This window comes from Camarhynchus parvulus, chromosome 2 (assembly GCF_901933205.1).
Source record: "Camarhynchus parvulus chromosome 2, STF_HiC, whole genome shotgun sequence".
NCBI lineage: Eukaryota > Metazoa > Chordata > Aves > Passeriformes > Thraupidae > Camarhynchus > Camarhynchus parvulus.
In genome coordinates, this window is record NC_044572.1 from 90,514,224 (window position 1) to 90,532,521 (window position 18,298).

The following is an 18,298-nucleotide window of genomic DNA, read 5'->3' on the forward strand; positions in this document are numbered from 1 at the left end:
AAGCCAGAAAAAAGCCTTTTTCCCCCTTCGCCGTGAGGCTTCTAAGAGAAAAGCTGATGGTGTTTAGTTTGAGACACCTCATTAGCCCCCTGGATGCTAAAAGTAGGCAAATCGTGACTGCAGCCCTTCCCCAGAAGAGAGCGGCTCCCCGGCTGCCTCTCCCCGGCCCCCACACCGGCGCCCCACACCTCCTGACCGAGCCCAGCCTTCCCGGGCCGGCCGGTGCCGCTGCAGCCCAACGCCGGCCACCGGCCCGGACTGCCGCCTCCCTGGGGCCACCCGAGCCCCTCAGCCACCGCCTGCTTCGGCTTCCCCCCTTCGGGCAGGGACCCTCCGCCTTCCCTCGCCCCGAGCAAGACCGGAGGGGAAACTCCGGGCGGGAGCGGTGGTGGCGGGACCACTCCCGGTTCCCTTCCCCCGCCGGCTGCGGAGTGGGGCGGGGGTCGGCGGGAAGGGAGTGGCGGGGAAGGGTAGGCGCCAACCCCCGTCGCTGGCTGCGCGGCGGGGCGGGAGGCGAGCGGACGGGAGCTGCCGCTTTAAATCCGTCCCGTCCCGAGGGGCGGGGAAGGGGCCGCTGAGGGAGAGGGGGGGGGACTCGGCGCGCGCGCGCGGCATCGCCCGGCGCGGCAGCGGAGCCCCGGCGGGCGCGGGGCGGGGGCGGCGGCCCGGGGGCGGAGCGGCGTGAGAGGAGCGGCGGGCACGGGCTGCCCGTGCGGGAGCGCAGCGGCGGCGGCGCGGCTGGAGGGGGTCCCGGTCCGGTCCGGCCCGGCTCGGCTCCGCTCCCCACTATGGCCACGTCCCCGTGCAGCAGCAGCGGCGTCTCCTCGTCGTCCTCGTCGGGGCTGGGCGCGGACGCGGGGCTGGAGATCCGCACGCGCTCCGTGGAGCAGACGCTGGTGCCGCTGGTGTCGCAGGTAGGAAAACCGCCGCGGGAGAACGATTTCCCACCCCCTTCCCCCCGCAACCTCCGGGAGGCTCTGCTCGGCCGCCGCCGAAGTTTGCGCGCTCGGGTCGCGGCGCTCCGTAGCCCCCTCTGTCCGGCCGCGCCGGTGCTCTGAGCCGCGCCCCCTCCCGCCCGTGCCGGGGTCCCGCCGGCCGCGGGCGGCTGCCGGAGCCGGAGCCGTGTGGGAGATGCTGCTCGCACGTCCGTCCCCGAGGAAGACTCCGAAGTTCCCCGCAAGGTCGCGGGGGAGCGTTGCGTAACGCCGGGCGCTGCGGTGCCGCCGGCGGTCCGAGCCCGGGGCGGAGGGACAGCCCCACCGCCCGAGCGCTCCCGGCTTCCCGAACCTCCCGCCTGCCCGCGTGGGAGCGCGCTCCTTCCCTCCCGGCTCGGCGCCGGAGAGAGCGCTCCTCTTCCAGGGGCTTTGGCGGAGCTTTGTGTTTTCGCGGTCTGGCCTGAGCGTTGCTTTGATTGGAGCTCCTGCTGCACCCCGGCGTAGTGCCCGCTTTTTAAGAGGTTCGATAATAGGCAAACTGTCTTGGTGACCTTTTAGCACGTCCCGCACTGTGCTAAATGACCTTAAAACCCACCCAAATCGGGCTTTTCATTGCTCTGCTAAGTAATTATATGCCAGTCACTTTGGCGTTGGTGTTTTTGGTTATTGTTGCTGTTGGGGTTTTTTTTCGCACATCTAGTTACAAAATTGGCGCTTGACAGACTCATTAGAATTTTGTTGCTTGAAAAATAATGTCTGAAAACATCACAATGTTTGCTGTGTAGGATTTTTGTGCTTTGAACACTGATCAATAAAGTTAGCCGATCAAAACCTGTCTGTACAAAATCCTTAAACAAGATGTGTAACAGCTATACAAAAATAACTAGTCCTGGTGAGGTCAAATTGTGTTTATATCCTCATAATCTATCTGGAAACAAGCTGTGGTAAGCCTTGTTTTGCATTTCTGTGTCTGGGCTGCAGGGAGGGTTTCTGATGGGTAATTGTGTTTCTGTACCCATCATGGTAACGTGTGGGGTTTTTTTCTGTTTGGAGACGTCACAGTCAGTACAGCAAAGCCTTTCAAAGGGATCAAACCACTTTTTCCAAGGCAAAGTAAAGTTAAATGAATTTTCTCGTCCTGAAACAACCGAGATAAAATAGAGAGACCTCTTTTTGGAAGCTTAAGAGCAGTCAGAAACACATCCAGTTGCAAAAGCTGAATTTAGTTGCATATGTTAAATTTGTACTTTTAACAGACTTACGTGAAGACGTTCTTATTTCTCCGGAGTACTGTTTAACAACAGTGATCTTATTGCCTTTGCAACGAAAGAGAAGTGTGTCATGTATGATTTTTCATTGTCCACAAAGCCTGTGACAACATCTTCCAGAAGGGCTGAGCCGTTTTCGCTTCCCTGTATGCCGAGTGTCTGAGCATTTGTGAACACTCAGAGCTCGCTGTTTTCCTGCCGAGGCGCTCCAGACTCGAGACAAGTGTGTTCCTTGAAGCACGAGCGCTGAGCTCTGCTCAGATTCAGGCTGAAGTTGCTGATGGTGTCAGCAGTAGCTCCCTACACCTGCCTGGTAAAATGCCACACTGTAGTGGTTTATCAGTTCTGCCTGTACCTTTCCATCTAGATTGCTCAGCCGAGTTCTCACTGGTTGGCTTTGTTTGGAAATTTATGCAAAACGGTGTTTATAGAGTACTTCTTAGTCTCAGAATTTGCTTGTAGATTCTGCATAAGCTTAACCCCCAGGACTTTGTTTTTCTGCTTGTACAAAATGCACTTGCAAAGGGCTTTGTTCCTACTGTGAAGTTAACTTCACAGTTTACCCTTTTGTGAAAATCTGAGAAGCGCTATGTGATACTTGTATACTACTGAAAAAATAGTCAGAATGTTCCTGCCACTTTTCACTACTTATTTTAAGCAAAGAGGAAACAAAAGGTGCCTTGTCTGACAGACTCACTTTCAAGCTTTCATGTAGGGCTAAATCTTTTCTTTAAGCAAAAAAAAGAAGCTGTATTGATTCTTATTTAAATTCATGTACTGAATTGTACATCGTTGTAATATTGTAGACATGTGTTTGCCTGCTTGTTTTTCCTCAGCAATTGTGAGTGTTGGTTTTGATTTTTTTTAATTGCATTTTGCAGCTTGGGTTTTTTTCCTTATAGACTATGTTGTAACAGTACATTTGCTATCAGCAGTGGTGTAAGATTCCTATTTTTCCAGCAGGAGAAATTACCCTGAGAGTCATTACTGCATGTACTTATTAAACCAATTAAAAATGCTTTTAAAGCTTAAGAGTATTTACAGAGTTAAACTAGATATGTTCAGACCTTGATGTGGCCCATTTTTAAGAGTGCCACAGATGACAAAGATGACAAATTTAAGCCACAGTATTAAGCATATCTGCTAACACTTCTTTTTCACTGTCTACATAGCTGAACTGTGAAAAGAATCATTGTACAGTATTTTGCAAAGCATGTGGCATGCAGTTCAGAAAACATGGCTTCTGGGGTGAAGCCCCACAATTTTCTTTAAAATAAGCAATATTTTCTTCACTAGGATAGATGTCTTTAGTTCAGTTTTCCATGCATAAATGCTATGGCGTTCTTTAAAAGTCTAGACATCCTCCTTCACTGCTGCTACCCATTTCCAGTCTAATTGTTTTGGGGTTCAGTCTTTTAATGGGAAGTTTTTGGCAACTCACATCAGGAAGGGTGTTTGAAGTGGTCAGTGCTGACTCATTTAATAACAAGTCATTTAAGCAGTTGAGGACAAGCAGAGACAGGGAAAAAGCACTTTTCAGGATGTGGCTCCACCAGTGGCTTCCGCAGCTGCCATTCTGTACCTGTTTGCTGGTGTAGGAGCAGTCGGGTACCTTCACAGCTGTAGGAATTTGTCTGTCTAGATCTGTTCTAAGGAAAGCACTCTGAGAAACAGCAGAATAGGTATTTGTCAAACTTCACAGTCAGGTACTTGGAAAAAGAGGGAAACTTTGAGATCTATCTGCCTGGAGAAGAGAAGGCTCAGGGGACACTTATTGCAGCCATCTAGTACCTAAAGAGGACCTGCAAGAAAGCTGGAGAGGGACTTTCTTATCAAGGTGTGTAGTGATAGAGCAAGGGCAAATGGCTTTAAGCTGAAAGTAAATATGTTTGGATTTGATGTTAGGAAGAAATACTTCTCTGTGAGGGTGGTGAGACACTGCAGTGCGTTGTCCAGAGATGCTGTGGGTGCCTCATCCATGGAAGTGTTCAAGACCAGGCTGGATGGGCCTCTGGGCAGCCTGATCTAGTGGAAGGTGTCCCAGCCCTTGGCAGAGCAGGAGTGGAGCTAGATGACCTTTCCCCTGCATCCCAAATCATCCTATAGTCTATATTCCCAAAAGAGCAAAGTCACTTCTCACGGTTGAAGGTGGCCTATCCTATCCTCCAGCATCTAGAGTGCAGACCAATGTGATTACATCTGCTCAACTTCCAGAAAACCCATTTTGTCATAGGCACTTTGGAGAATGATTGTGTGCCCATATGTTACTGAACATGTTTTTCCAATTTTCTTGGTATAGGAGATCCTGCCAGAGGTTTTGGAGTTGACTTGACTTATATAGTAAAAATACAAGCTTTTAAGTTTTTCTTTATTTTAGCTACGAAAAGCCTATGATAGCAATGCTTCTGAATGCTGCTGTTGTCAGTCTTAGATTGTAGTGAGTTAACAGTGCCTTGAGGTGAATGAAACAAACCTGTTCTTTACTGTCCTATTGTTTCCTTGCTTTCTCTGAAGCTAGCTAAAATAATTCCCATTTCAGTAAATGTTATATAATGTTATGTAATTTTCTGCCAGTGTTCTGTTTTTCCAGAAGTTTCTGGAGTTGTATATTAAGTCCCAAAGAACCCACAGCTGAAGTTTTCCTAATAATGTGAGAAGCTCACTGATGCAGTTTTCAGACTGAAGGTATGACTTTAGAATAGTCATTGTGCATCAAGCTAGAGGTCTGTATATAATCTGTAAACTTCTCTCTGGCTTTTTTTTTTTTTTTTTGGTTAATTATGATCTGAATGCTGAATGTTGGGGTGAGCATAGGCCAGCATGTTCAACAGGTATGTCACCTTCCCTACAGCAAGTTGGGGAGTGTCTGACGCTGTGCCTGATGGGGCTGCTTGACAGAAGGACAGGCTGGAAAAATGATATGACAGGAAGTTTGTGAAGTCCAAGTCATACATCTGAGTCAGGGGAACACCATGCAGCGGTACAGGCTGGGATCAACTGTCCTCAGGAAAACTTTGCATGGGAATCCTGGAGGACAAGTTGAATGGGGGGTCAGCAGTGATGGCCAGCGCTGCACCTGGGTTTGGTGGCATGAGCATAACAAGCAGACTGCTGCAGAAGTGATTCTTTTTTTGTTTGGCACTTGTGAGGCAGCATGGGGTACAGTACCATGTTGAGTTCTGTGCTCCAGGGAAAACACTTAACATGCATGACGTAAGGAGAGTGGTTGAAGGAAGTGGGTTTGTTCCACCTCAAGAAGAGAGATGTAGTGGTCTGTTAGATTTCTTAGAAAGCTAAGATGGTACTTTCCTCTCTGTATCACTTGAATCTGCAGTGGGCTTTTGTTTTGGTGGGTGTTGGGTTTTTTTTTTTTTTTTTGACAAGGGCAGAGTTTAGCGCAGTCTACAGGTACCCACCTAATGGCAGGTATGGAGAAGACAGACTGGTCCCAGATGTGTATGGTGACAGAAGTTGGAAGCTGGAACATTGGAAAGTCTAATGAGATATAAGAGTAGGCTTTTATCAATGTAAGGGAGGCCAAACACTGGGTGGGGTGTGCAAAGCTCCTACAGAGTCTGCAATTTTGGAGATGTTCAAAATTGATAAGACTATAAACAGCACACTCCAACTGGACATGGTTTGAGCAGGGAACTAGAGTAGATGATCCTAGAAATCCTGAAAATCCTTTCATCATAAGCAAGTCAGATTTTTTTCATGGATGTCTGTTTCATAATCAAAAGATCATGCTGCTGAGGAGTAATGATCAGCTCAGACCTAGCTTTCATAAGGAAAGCTAGGAATGTTCTTTCCTGTATCATTTTGATCTGCAGTGATTTTTTTGTTCTGACATTTTGTTCCCTGGTCAGTGCTGCAAGATGTTTCTGCAATTCTGTAGTCAGATCTTATCTTTACTGTCCCAAGTAAATTGGGATCACCAACAAATCATCATTTTGTTACTTGCTTATCTCACCTCTCTCTTTATGATTATATATAATAAGCCATGTAGCAGTAAAGGTTTCTATGTAACTCTATTAAAGTAAGTAATCATTCACTTTCTGATATCCTTCATCTTACTTCTCATCGTTCTGTCTCTTGATGAGTTCAATATTCATACAAAAGATCTGCTTCTGTTTCCCTCAGAGACTTGTCTGATGTCTTTTGAAAACTGTGGTGTCAATTTTGTTTCCTAGTTTTTTTTCCAGTGGAGTGCCTTCTTATCCATGTAATTTGTGTTGTCTACAGAGAAATCTGGTTGTTTTGTGAGGCACTAATTCCTTTAAAAACAGCTTTGTTAAATCTTTGTCAGTATGTCGTATTTATTTAGGTGTCCACTACTTCTTTTTAACTTTTTGTATTGATTTGACATGTACAAGTGTCAGGGCAACATTCGTACCTCAACTGTTGACCTGGTTTTAAGCAGGAGATTGCATGAGTAAGTTGGTGCAATCCATTGTATCTTTGAGCCCCTTGAAATCTTAGTGAATAACATCTAATGTTGGCAAGTTGTTCCAGTTCATTTTATCTAACATTTTCGTATCATATTCTGCATATCACTTTGATTCCACACAGATTCTGAGTACCTCACAGAGGTACATTATGGAGTAGGGATTGCTTCACTTTTTTTTGCAGTTGAGCACAATTATGGATAGCTGTGCTGCTCTCTTATTTTCTGTCAAAAGAATATGGCAAAACTGTGGTAAGGAAGTAACAGAGTACATCAGGGTTATAACTCCTGAAGAAATGGACTAAAATAGCTGGTACATTGCTGTATCTTTAGTGGAACTGATGTTATTCTCCGTGGAACTGAAAAAGCATCCGCTGTCCAAGAGAGAGATTTAAGAGAAGTGTAAAACTGCACTCATGGAGTTCAGTGTGCTACTGTCAGTGCTACTGACACTGGCCTTTGGAATTTGTCTGCAGGCTAGCAGTGGTTTTGGGGAAGCTGTTTTGTGGATTTGCTGGCTTGGAAGTCCTCAGATGGCTTCTTCAAATACGTCAATAACAAAAGAAAATCTAAGGGGAATGTGAACCTATTGTTAAATGGAGGCAGGACCCTGGTAAGGGAGGAGGATGCACAGAAGGTGGAGTTACTGAATGCCTTCTTCACATCGTCTTCACTGGCAACACCAGCCCTCAGCAATCTCTAACTCAGGGGACCACAGTAAAGGCATGTAAGACTTCTGCCTCATCAAGAAAGATTGGGTTAGAGAACATGTAGGCAAACTTGACATCCACAAGTCAATGGGCTGTGAGGGGATGTATCCATGAGTGCTGAGGGAGCTGGCAGGCACCACAGGGAGGGTGCTCACAGCCAGCTTTGAAAGGTCAGGGTGATCAAGAGAGGTGCCTGAGGACTGAAGAAATCAAGTGTCACCCCAGCCTACAAAAAGGGTAAGAAAGGGGGGCCAGGGAACTGCTGGCCAGTCATCCTCACCTTAATCCTTGGAAAGGTGATGGAGCACTTCATTCTAGAAGCAGTCTTCATCCACATGGATGACAAGAAGGGATTCAGGGGTAGTCAGCATGGATTCACTAAAAGTAAATCATGCTTGACCAACCTTATTGACTTCTATGATGGAATAATTTCCTGAATGGGAAGAGCAGATCTTTTCTACCTCTACTTCAGCAAGACTTTGGACACTGTTTCTTGCAACATACTCATAGGCCAACTCAGGAATTGTGGACAGTGAGGTGGTTTGAGAACTGACTGAATGGGAGATCCCAGAGGGTTTGTAATCAGTGGCACAGGGTCTAGTGGGAGGCCTGTCACGAGGGGTGTCCCCCAAGTTCAATACTGAGCCCTGTATTGTTTAAATTGTTCATCAGTGGCTTGGCTGAAGAGGCAGGTGCCTCCTCAGCAAGTTCACTGATGAGACAAAGCTGGGAGGAGTGACTGATACGCCAGAGGACTGTGCAGCCCTTCAGAGGGACCTTGACAGGTTGGAGAGATTGGAAGAGAGGAACCTTCTGAAATTCAGTTGCTTTTTTCTAGTAGCTTTAAAGTAGACAGTCTTTTATTAAAAGCACTGTTAGGCTTCTAATTTATTGCTAGTTCTTTATTCTTGGAATTCTGCAAAACTGGGGGAGGAAAACCAACTACATTGTCCCTGTCTTTTTTTTCCTCTGCATCATGCATCAGCCTTGTATATAAGTTAATGTTTGAATGTCTGTAGCCATGGCAGTACAGACTCATTATATACCTACTTTTGAACTTGTTAATCAAATGCATTCTCTTTCCCAATTAGATTCTAAATAGAAGTGTCTCATATACTCTGTGGACAATATTCGTAATCTTTAGGAATATATGTAGTCTCATTCGCTTCTTGAACTTCAGCCTTCAGTCCAAACTCAGATTCACTTCGACTTATTTGCATTTCCCATGCAGCAGATGCACTGACAGATTTGTTCCAGCAAATCCCTTGGCTGCCTTGTTTCACTGGGCATTTTTTGGTACCTCTAGGTCTTTCTCTTTCATATGTCTAAGGTGCTGAAGGGTTCTTACATTGTTGGCTGGTGCCAGAGCTTGTGCATTGCCCCTTATGGCTCTTTTTGGAGGATGAGGAAATTCTTTTTTGGAAAAAGTAGGATGATCCGTATTTGTCTTTAGCTCATTGCATCTGAGGGATAAAAAAGATCTGCATGCTCTCCTTTTAAACTGCTTCTTGGGACCATGTCTTTGTTTTTCCATACATTAAAAATCCTGGTAACTTGAAAGCTTTGAGAAGCTGTTTCTCCTCTTTTCCAGAATCTTCTGTCTTATGAATTAATTTTGTACTCTCTTTAGGCTTGATACCTGGCACTACTGTTGAGTAATAAAACAACGAATTGTGGTGTAAAGGCTTGTGTTGTAACTTGTATGAAGGGAGGCAAACCTCCTGCTAAAGTCAGAAGGGTTTCCACCCTGTACAGCCGAGAAACTCTGCCATGGATCACATGCTGTGACTGCTGTGAGCCCAGAAGCACATGGTGCTGCCTGACTCTTCTCCCAGCAGTTCCAAAGGTGTTGTGGGTTAAGTTGTGAACTTCTGGTTTCTGTTAAGCATCTTGTGGTCCATGCAAATTCTTTTTCTGGCAGAAGCTCAGCTGTTACTCAGCCTACACTTGGTGCTCTGTGCCCCTAAAGGAGCCTGATTGTTTCACTTTGATTTATGCAGAAGAGTTAATCTTAGGAGATTGTCATCTGGATGTAGAAAAGGTGATTATTTCAAGGTATCAATTGTATTTCTTGGCTGATGTGGTTGCAGGTTTCCTTTTAATGAGACTAGTTTTTGATTGACATCTTTTAGTCATTGAAGCTAGGTAATTGTGAAACATTGAAAGAGAAATAGATAATCATTTACAGTTGTGGTTTATAAGGTATGCTGGGTAGCCCAGGAGTGCCTCAGAATAACTTAGAGGTAAATTAAATTATTTTGTTGCATTAATAAATAATGATGTTGCTGTCACTAATTATATCCCACTTTACAAGGAAAATTACACTTGAACATTTTATCACATGAGCAACAGCACTATGATGAAACAGCTGTGGTTTCAGGCTTTTTTTTCTGTGAACCCTTGGATAGTAAAACTGGCTTTGAGTTAAGCTTGGCTACTGCTTTATAATGTTCAATACCTTAGTCTTTGATGTGATAAATGAGTCAGACTAACATTTCAAGTGGCTGAAGGAAGATGCTTTTTACTGACGTAGCTGAAAATCAGTTGCTCTTTTTCAGTGGTATCGTATCCTTCATATTTTTGTGATCTGATTAATGACTTTTCTGCATATTAAACAAATTTTTGTAGTTCTCCAGTAGAATGAGCATTAAATCAAAACTGCCTCTCTATGATCCTGCACAAGAAGAATTAGAGCAGCTTTCTTGCTATTCAGCATTGTTACCAGATGGTTTTAGACAGATTTGGTAGGGAAATCCCCAAAGGATGATTTATGAATTAACGATTGCAAACAACTGATTATATTTTAGTAAAACTGTTGTGTGGTATTATGAGCTGTGGCTTTCTGCATGGATTTATTTTATGTTTCTTTATTCATTAGAAAAGTATAACCCTTGCTAGATAGAACCTTAAAGTCTATTTTTCACTTATTGGACTATACTGCATTTCATTAATACCCTTGTTTAAAGCTAATGGGTAAATGAGAGGTGAGATAGACTCTAGAGCCAACTTATAACTGTTACTTTACTTTATATACTGAATTGGATTATTTCTTAGTTATATGCCTAAAATGGTAGGATAAGTCCTAAGCACAAATCGGAAAAGTATTTTATGAGCAAATCCCAAAGTTCTTTCTGATGTGCATAGAAAACTAAAAAAAAAAAGGTTTCTTTTATCTTACAGAAATATGTTTTTATTAAACAGAATGAATATAACCATTTAGAACCACACAAATCTTATTATTCAAATAATAAAGCAAAGTTGTTCTGTAGTAGCATAATCTTTTCAGCATGGGAGTTATGATAGTATTTTTGTTAGTTTATTTGTGGGCATGAAGAATGTTTGCAAGCAGAAGGGTAACACAATGTTGCAAGCACTTAACATGTAGGAGTTAGACTAGTGCATGGAGTATTCCCTTTTAATTACCAAAGATTCTGTATTGTATCTCTGTTTCATTTAAATATTCTTAAATTTTCCAACTGAATGAGTTTTTATTGCCCTGGAGCTCTTCAATGAAGCAATCAAAAGAACATATAGGCACTTTAGCATAAATAAGATAATAGTTCCTGGATTATATTAAGTTTTTGTTTTGCACTCCTGTAGGTGGATAGTAGTTAGATTTGCATAGCCTTTTCCAGAGCATACTGTACTTCTCATTTAATCCTTAGAGCAAGTCCGTGCTTTTCAAGATGGAATACCAGGTGTTGCTCTGAAGTGGGATGTCAAACTGCTGCCAAGGAAGCCTTCTTTGAAAGAGGCTGCAGGAACTCTTCTGTTGGGAAGATGCAGTGCGAGGAGGATTGAATAGCTGGTATTCATGGCAGGGAAGCCACCTGCTTATGAACTAACAAGGAACATTTTCTACATCTTCAGGAGCCAATCTGGTTTGAATAGAAAGAATTCTCAGTTGTAGGTGAAATAAATGTGTTGTCCCTGCTACATCCTTTATTACAATGTCTGAGTTTTTAGTTCTACAACAGTGGTGGTTTTTTTGAATAAGCAGCTCAGAGCTGGCTCAGGCATTGTTTGCACAAGCAGTACAAGGTTAGGTACATTAACAATAGCAAGTCAGGGGGAAAAGCCAGAGTTACTGTTTGCCAGTCTCTGGTTTTGAGGTTATCTGATTATGTTAGTAAATAGAGTTATTTCTGAGACTTGCATCTCTCTGGTGGTAAAAACTTGTCTCCATCTGTTTTGACCACATCTGAAAGTACCCTTTAAACAATGAATTTCCCTCCGAGTTGGATTTTCTTAGGCTTAATCTTGCCCAGGCTTTCTAGGTGTGGAATGAAGAGCAGAAATTGCTTTGTTTATAAAATCTAGCTGTTTGGGTAAGAAGATACTGAAGGGCAACAGGAGGGGAGGAAAAGGTACTGCCTGGTATGCCCTGAAACCCAATTATTTGGTCTACTAGACAGTACTCACCTTTTCTAGTGAGGTAGTTGTGCATTTCAAACTTCAAGACAGCAGTTGAGTTAGAAAGCCAGTTTTACTTCTGAACAGATTTTGTAATGGTGAATGCATATTTTATAATGTCCAGTGTGCTTTCTGATGCACATATTCTATTATCAGAAGAAGTTAAGTTAGATCTTGTTTGAAAAACTGTCTTTTCCAAGTCATGTCAAGTTGCTCAAAGGTACAAATTTTGGTGCCAGCTCAGTCTGTGAACATGCATGCATCTCTTAAAAAAGGGAAGAAACGTTGAATTTGAATTGTCTGAAAGTGATGATCTTTTTCATGGTCACTCATTGCTGTAGAAATTCTGAAGACTCCTTTTTTGGGTGAATGGTGGGGCAGTCCTCTGACTTGTACACCATGTGGGAATAAGAGTAAACAAGGTACCTTTGATCATTCGTTAAGGATTTTCCAGTGATTGGTCTCCTCTTCCATGTGTGGAAAAAAGAGGATAGCAGCAATGCAGGTTGGTTTTTGTGTACTTTTCTGCTTCACCTCTGCAGATCAGTGAGGATCCCTGGTTTTAAGGAGTCTGTGAAAAGAGAACATTAAAAAGAAAGTATATTTCTCCTCTACAGAAAAGAGTGAGCTATGTCCATTCCTTTTTTCTTCCCTCTGATCCTCCTTTTCACAATTACAAAAAAAAATTGGAAATAAATTAATACCATGGGTGAAAAAAAAGTCTTGAAAATTTCAGAGTTCTTATTGCTTTGAAAAAACAAACAAACCAAACAACCAAGCAAAGAAAACCTACTACACAAATCCCCAAACCCAAAATAACCCACACTGGAGGAAATAAATTGGTGTCATCAAATTTCTACACTGCATTTGAACAAGTTCATCTATATCACATTTTAGCTAATAATTTTCTCAATGCTATTTGGTTTGGAACTTGAAGTTTAAAAGTTCCTCAGTTTTCTAGGAATGCATTCAGCACAAAGGGTATTCACTGCTATAGTACAGTCTTGTTCTGAGTTGAATCCTTTCTTTTGATCTCTTAAGAATTCCAAGAATGTCTAACAAGTACATAGCAGTAGTACTGATAATCTGAGGTGCCTATTTGAATTTGAAGTTGTACTCTTCTCTTTCCTGGTGAACTTTACAAAGAGTAGGTTTTAAGTGTGGATGTGAAGGAGGTGAAGAGGACTATTTTCACCTCTTCCAGATAATATTTCTGTCTGGTGAAGGTATTGTGCTTGTGAGAAGTGTACAATTAGGTATTGTGGTGTTTTAAAATTTAATGTACAGTTTGCAGTTAGCTAGCTGGAAATCTGGTTACAAGTGCATTATAGCTCGTGTTGCATTTGCTTGTTTAACTCTCCTGATCTTTTCTAGGCAAGCATGTGGAGGACTGGAATATAAGATATTAGGTGAGGTACCCCAGTGATCTGAGCTGGTAAGGCTGTTCTTGTTGTGCTTGGCAGCTCCTACTTGTCACTGCAGGTCGTGGATTGTTCCTTCTTCCTTTTCAAACGTGGCTTACCAGCTTCTTAGACACTGCATGTGAAAGATTGCCTGAGGCTCTGCTAAGCATGTTAGCATTTGCCCGCAGATAAGTGAACCAGCCTACAGGTTGTTAAAGTTGTTTATTTAATTTGCTTCCCTGAAGGTTTTTATAAAAGATGTGTATAAAACCTATAAGAAGATACTTTTAAAAAGCCTCCAGGTTAAGGTACAATGTCACAAGTCTCAATGCCACATGTCTAAGTACTCAGCAGTCTTGGATATGCAGTGCATTTGTGCCGCTATTCTAGACACCAGTCCAGAGGGACTACGAGGAAAATTCATAAAGTAGGGGTAGCTGGATTACATCACTTCATGGAAGCTGTCTCAAAAGTGTTGACTCAGCATCCTGAATGTCTGTGTGACTTCTACAAAAAGGGTTGATTGTCTCTTTGCATAATAACATGTAGAAGAAACTGTTCTGGTTCAATAGTCCATAAAGCAGGGGCAATTGTCGGAAATAATATTTTCAGCATTAAAAAAATGGGTTCTTACAGTTAACTAGTGCATTAGTAGTTAGCAACCTTTGAAAACTTTGAAAATTGAGTTTTTGCAAAGTTTATTTGTTGAATTTTTCTACAAAATTATATATGAATAGAAAGATACAAATTTTCTGATGCCAAAAATCCACACGCTAGCTGAACTTTAAAAAAATATTTTAATGCTTGAAATTGTACAAAATGCTTAAGATTTCTATTAGTACCTGGACAGGCATCCAATCTTAACAGACTTTTGTCTTCTAGGGCAGGTAAGCAGGTAGTTGTTGTTCACTTCCTAAGATCCCTGAGGCTCATCTCATGATGAGACATCTGTGTGGCAGTTCTGCTTGTAGCCCTTATGGACAGGATGTCAAATGGCAGCTGCTGCTTCTCCGCTCTGTCTGACGCATGGCTGTATTCCGTAGCCGGTGTGGGTGTTGGAACAACGTGTGCTGCTGTCTGGCTGAATGAGTCTGAAGACCTGATCCTCCTCAAGGAGTGCACAAGACCTAATGAGAGACAGTACCTAAAATATAATATTAGAAGATCCTCTCTGCCCCCAAACTCAAGATGAGCTAATGAAAGTACAAAATGAAAGTACAAGCAATGTGAGAAAGGCCTTTTTGACCAAGATTTCTATGTGTTGTATTAAATGCATCTAAATTTACTTTACAGCACTCTTCTTGTAGGGGTTTGTAACTTCTTTCCCAGTAAGTAGAGCTATTACATTTTCTCAGCAAAGACTGCTCATTCCTGGTATTACTTTTTTTTTAAGAACAAAATTTTCTACCACTATAAAGTTAATGGAAGGTAGGAAGCAGAAAATACACAGAATGGAAGAGGAGCTTTTACTGTAAGGCAGCTAATCCTCATTGTATAGAGATGAGATCTTGAATTTTTTCTAACAGGCATGCTGATCAATATAGAATTAAAGAATCAATGGCCTGGGTTGGAAGGGACCTTAAAGGTCATCTAGTTCCAATCTCCCCCTACATCTTCCAGTAGATCAGGTTGCTCAGGGCCCCATCCAGCCTGGCCTCGAACACTTCCAGGGATAGGGCATCCACTTCTCTGGCCACTCTGGTCCAGTGCCTCACCATGCTGAGAGTAAAGATTTTTTTTCCTAATATCTAAACATATTCTCTTTCAGTTTGAAGCCTTTCCCCCTTGTGCTGTCACTACATGCCCTTGTAATAGACCCTCTGCATCTTTCCTATAGGCTCTTGTCACTCACTTTGAGTGAGGTCACTCAAAGCCTTCACTTTTCCAGGGTGAATAGGAGTGTGTTGGGTTTGTGTGGCAAGGTTTTAGTACTTAGGAGGCTACAGGGGTGGCTTTTGTGAGAAGCTGCCAGAAGCTTCCTCCATGTCTGACAGGGCCAATGTCAGATGGCTCCAAAATGGACCCACTGGCCAAGGCTGATGGTGGGTCCATCTTGGAGTCAGGGATGGTGGTAATATCTTTGGGATAATGTGTTTAAGGGTAGGGAAAAGGTATTGTGCAGAAGTAATTGCAGCCAGAGAAGAGAGGGGTGGTAATATGAGACAAACAATTCTACAGACACCAAAGTTGGTGCTCCAGTTGCAGGACTAGAGATTCCCTTGCAGCCTGTGGTGCAGACCATGGTGAGGCAGTTGTCCCCCTGCAGCCCATGCAGGTTCACAGGGATGGAGAGATCCATGCTGGAGCAGGTAGATACCTGAAGGAGCCTGTGACCCTGTGGGAAGCCTGCACTGGAGTAGCTCCCTGCGGGACCTGTGGCCTTGTGGAGATGAGCTGATGCTGGAGCAGGTTTCCTGACAGGACTTGTGATCCCAAAGAGCACCCATGTTGGAGCAGCCTGTTCCTGAAGGACTGGAGCCTGTGGGAGGGACCCATGCTGGAGCAGATTGTGAAGAGCTGCAACCCATGGGAAGGATCTGTGTGAGGTTCATGGAGGACTGTCTTCCCTGGGAGACACCTCGTGTTGGAGCAGGGGAAGGAAACCTCTTGCTGAGGAGGAAGCAGCAGCAGAAACAGCGTGTGAGGAACTGATCACAGCCCTCATTCCCTGTCTCCTTGTGCTGCTGGGGGAAAGGAGGCAGAGAATCAGGATTAAAGGCCAGGAGGGAGGGATAGAGGGAAGGTATTTTTAAGATGTGTTTTACTTCTCACAACCCTACTCTGATTTGATTAGTCATAAATTCATTTCATTTCCCCAAGCAGAGGCTATTTAGGCAGTGACAGTAACTGGTGAGTGATCTCTCCCTTCCTTATCTCAAGCCCACAAGCCTTTTATTATATTTTCTCTCCCTTTTCCCACTGAGGAGGGGAATGATAGAATGGCTTTGGTGAGCACCTGGCATCCAGACAGGGTCAATCCACCACACACGAGGCAGTAACAAATATTACTCTTGAGAGTCCTGTATCATCCTGTATACAATATGGGTACTTTCCTAGGGAGAGAGGTAGGCAGGATGTCTTCCAAACATGACTCTTGAGCTTGTAGCAGGGGCTGTGAAATAGCTATGTTTCCTCTGGTTTTATTTATAGATGTCTATAAATACTTCCTGAAACCCAGTCTCTTTAAGTATCACTTAATTCTGTCATGCAAGACTTAATTACACTGACAATAAATAGACATTAGAATATTTTTAGCTAAGCATGCTGTCATGATGCTTCCTGAGCATGAAGCATATAATGACTTAAATGTCAGTATCTGAAGGCCCTCAAAAAGATTTGAAAACAGCTTCTCAAAAATTGCCACAACTGAGCTTGTTTCCTTAAATATGAAGTACATCTTGATACATTATGGCTATATCTGTTAGTTTTGGTAAAGTTTGTGAGAAAAGGCCATTAATTTTCTGTGGCTTCTCATAACAAGTGAAAAAAGAATGTAGCTGACAGATTCTTGAGGCACTCCTTGAACTGATTGTCTCAAATCTCAGATAAACATTCCATGGAAATAGTGTGAGAGCTCTCATTAAACAGAGGGTGAGTACCATCAAAAGGACTGTTTCCTTTCTAGGACCTGATCAGTAAATCCTTAAGTAAACAGTATGTAACGTATTGCTCTTGTTCAAAGAGACTTGCAGGTAATCTTTTCAGCTGCTAACTCCTGTCCAAACATCACAGATGTTGGTGACTGGGAAATACATGATCAGAATATAACAGATTAAATATTTGGGAGGTGTTAAGCTTGAGGGAGGCCTTAGATGATGTTCTTGGACTTGGCAGGTGTTTCCTTCATTAAAAAAAATTAAAATACGGTAATAGTTCTAGTCTGGTTCCAACTGGATGGACTGCAGGGGAAAAGCAATTTCTTGTAATCTGAAACATCTTAAATGTTGCAAGTTTTACTAGTTCAGTTTTTATAGGCTCTTAGGGTTTCTTTGGTTGGTTGTTGCAGAGAAAATTCCTTGTTAAGTTTCTTCTGGGTCTTTCCTTTTCTCCATTTAACTTGTCTAATTTTTTATCTTTGTTTTAAACATTGCTTAAAAGCAAGGAACAAAACCTTTGCTTATTCTTTATTTTAGAAGTCTTTCTTATTGGTCTATTAATGCTCCCTGTTGTATTTGTGTTCTGAGGCAATTATTATTGAGTACTGGAATGGTTAAATCATCTTTGCACTGCTTATTAGCATTACAGTTTCCTTCAGTTTGTCACTTAACGTACTAGTGAAATTCCTCTCCTTGCTAAGTTAGGATCTTGTTCTTTTTTTAACCCTGCCTGTTAATTACAAGCTTAATCAAGTCTTGAAAAAGAATCCTAAACTGCAGTTGCCATTACCTCTGCTTTTTGAAAACTTCACTTGACATGGAGGATGTACCTGTCGCTCTTAGCACTCTATGAGGAAACAAGAAAGATTTTTCAGAATTATGCATTCTCATTATTTGTAGAGCAGTATTTTCTGCAGGTGGCAGGTTATGAAGAGCCCATCTTGTATCTGAACAGCTTTCCTCATGCCTTTGACATTATTACATTTGGTTTATGTGTAACTCATGTTTCTAGAACCAAACCCAGCCCTTTTTTCTTTAACTGATTAATATTTCATATCTTTCTTTTATCATGACCTACCTACTTCTATTTCAGGGCTGTTTGCTACTTGTTTTTTTATAGGAAACATCTTATGCAAATCTGATATCAGTATAGGCTGCATTTGCTACATAATGTTGATCACGCTGAAAAGCGGTGTTACATGAAGGTGTTTGCTGTGATGTTTCAAACTTCTTGTCCAACTTCTGTTTTGGTTCTCTCGCAATGGTTGTTTTTAACTGTCAATCCATACAGTTTTTGGATTTACCTGAAAAAAGTTTGGAGCTCAACCAACTTTCCTCCATTCCAATGTTAAAGATAGTTACTATACTGGCCCTAAGTTAGCCAGTCTGAGAAGAAATTATATTGCCCAGCTAGAAGTTCATTATTCCAGGAGGTATTTTCAGAGCTTCCGGTGCTGTGTGTAACCTTAGGTTGAGTTTAATCTTCATATACAAGCTACTCAAGTGGGTGTCTAGAGTAGGCCATAGAA

The 18,298-nt window shown here is 42.7% G+C and overlaps 1 protein-coding gene across 1 annotated transcript in view; it reads left to right on the forward strand.

Annotated features, from left to right (window-relative positions):
- The first annotated feature begins 693 nt into the window (after positions 1-693).
- CTNNAL1 (catenin alpha like 1) overlaps positions 694-18,298 on the forward strand; it is a 56,298-nt gene continuing 38,693 nt past the window's right edge. Inside the window, exon 1 of the mRNA XM_030971300.1 lies at positions 694-914. Coding sequence (XP_030827160.1) covers positions 789-914 — 126 coding nt within the window. The 5' untranslated portion in view covers positions 694-788. The remainder of the gene's footprint in view (positions 915-18,298) is intronic.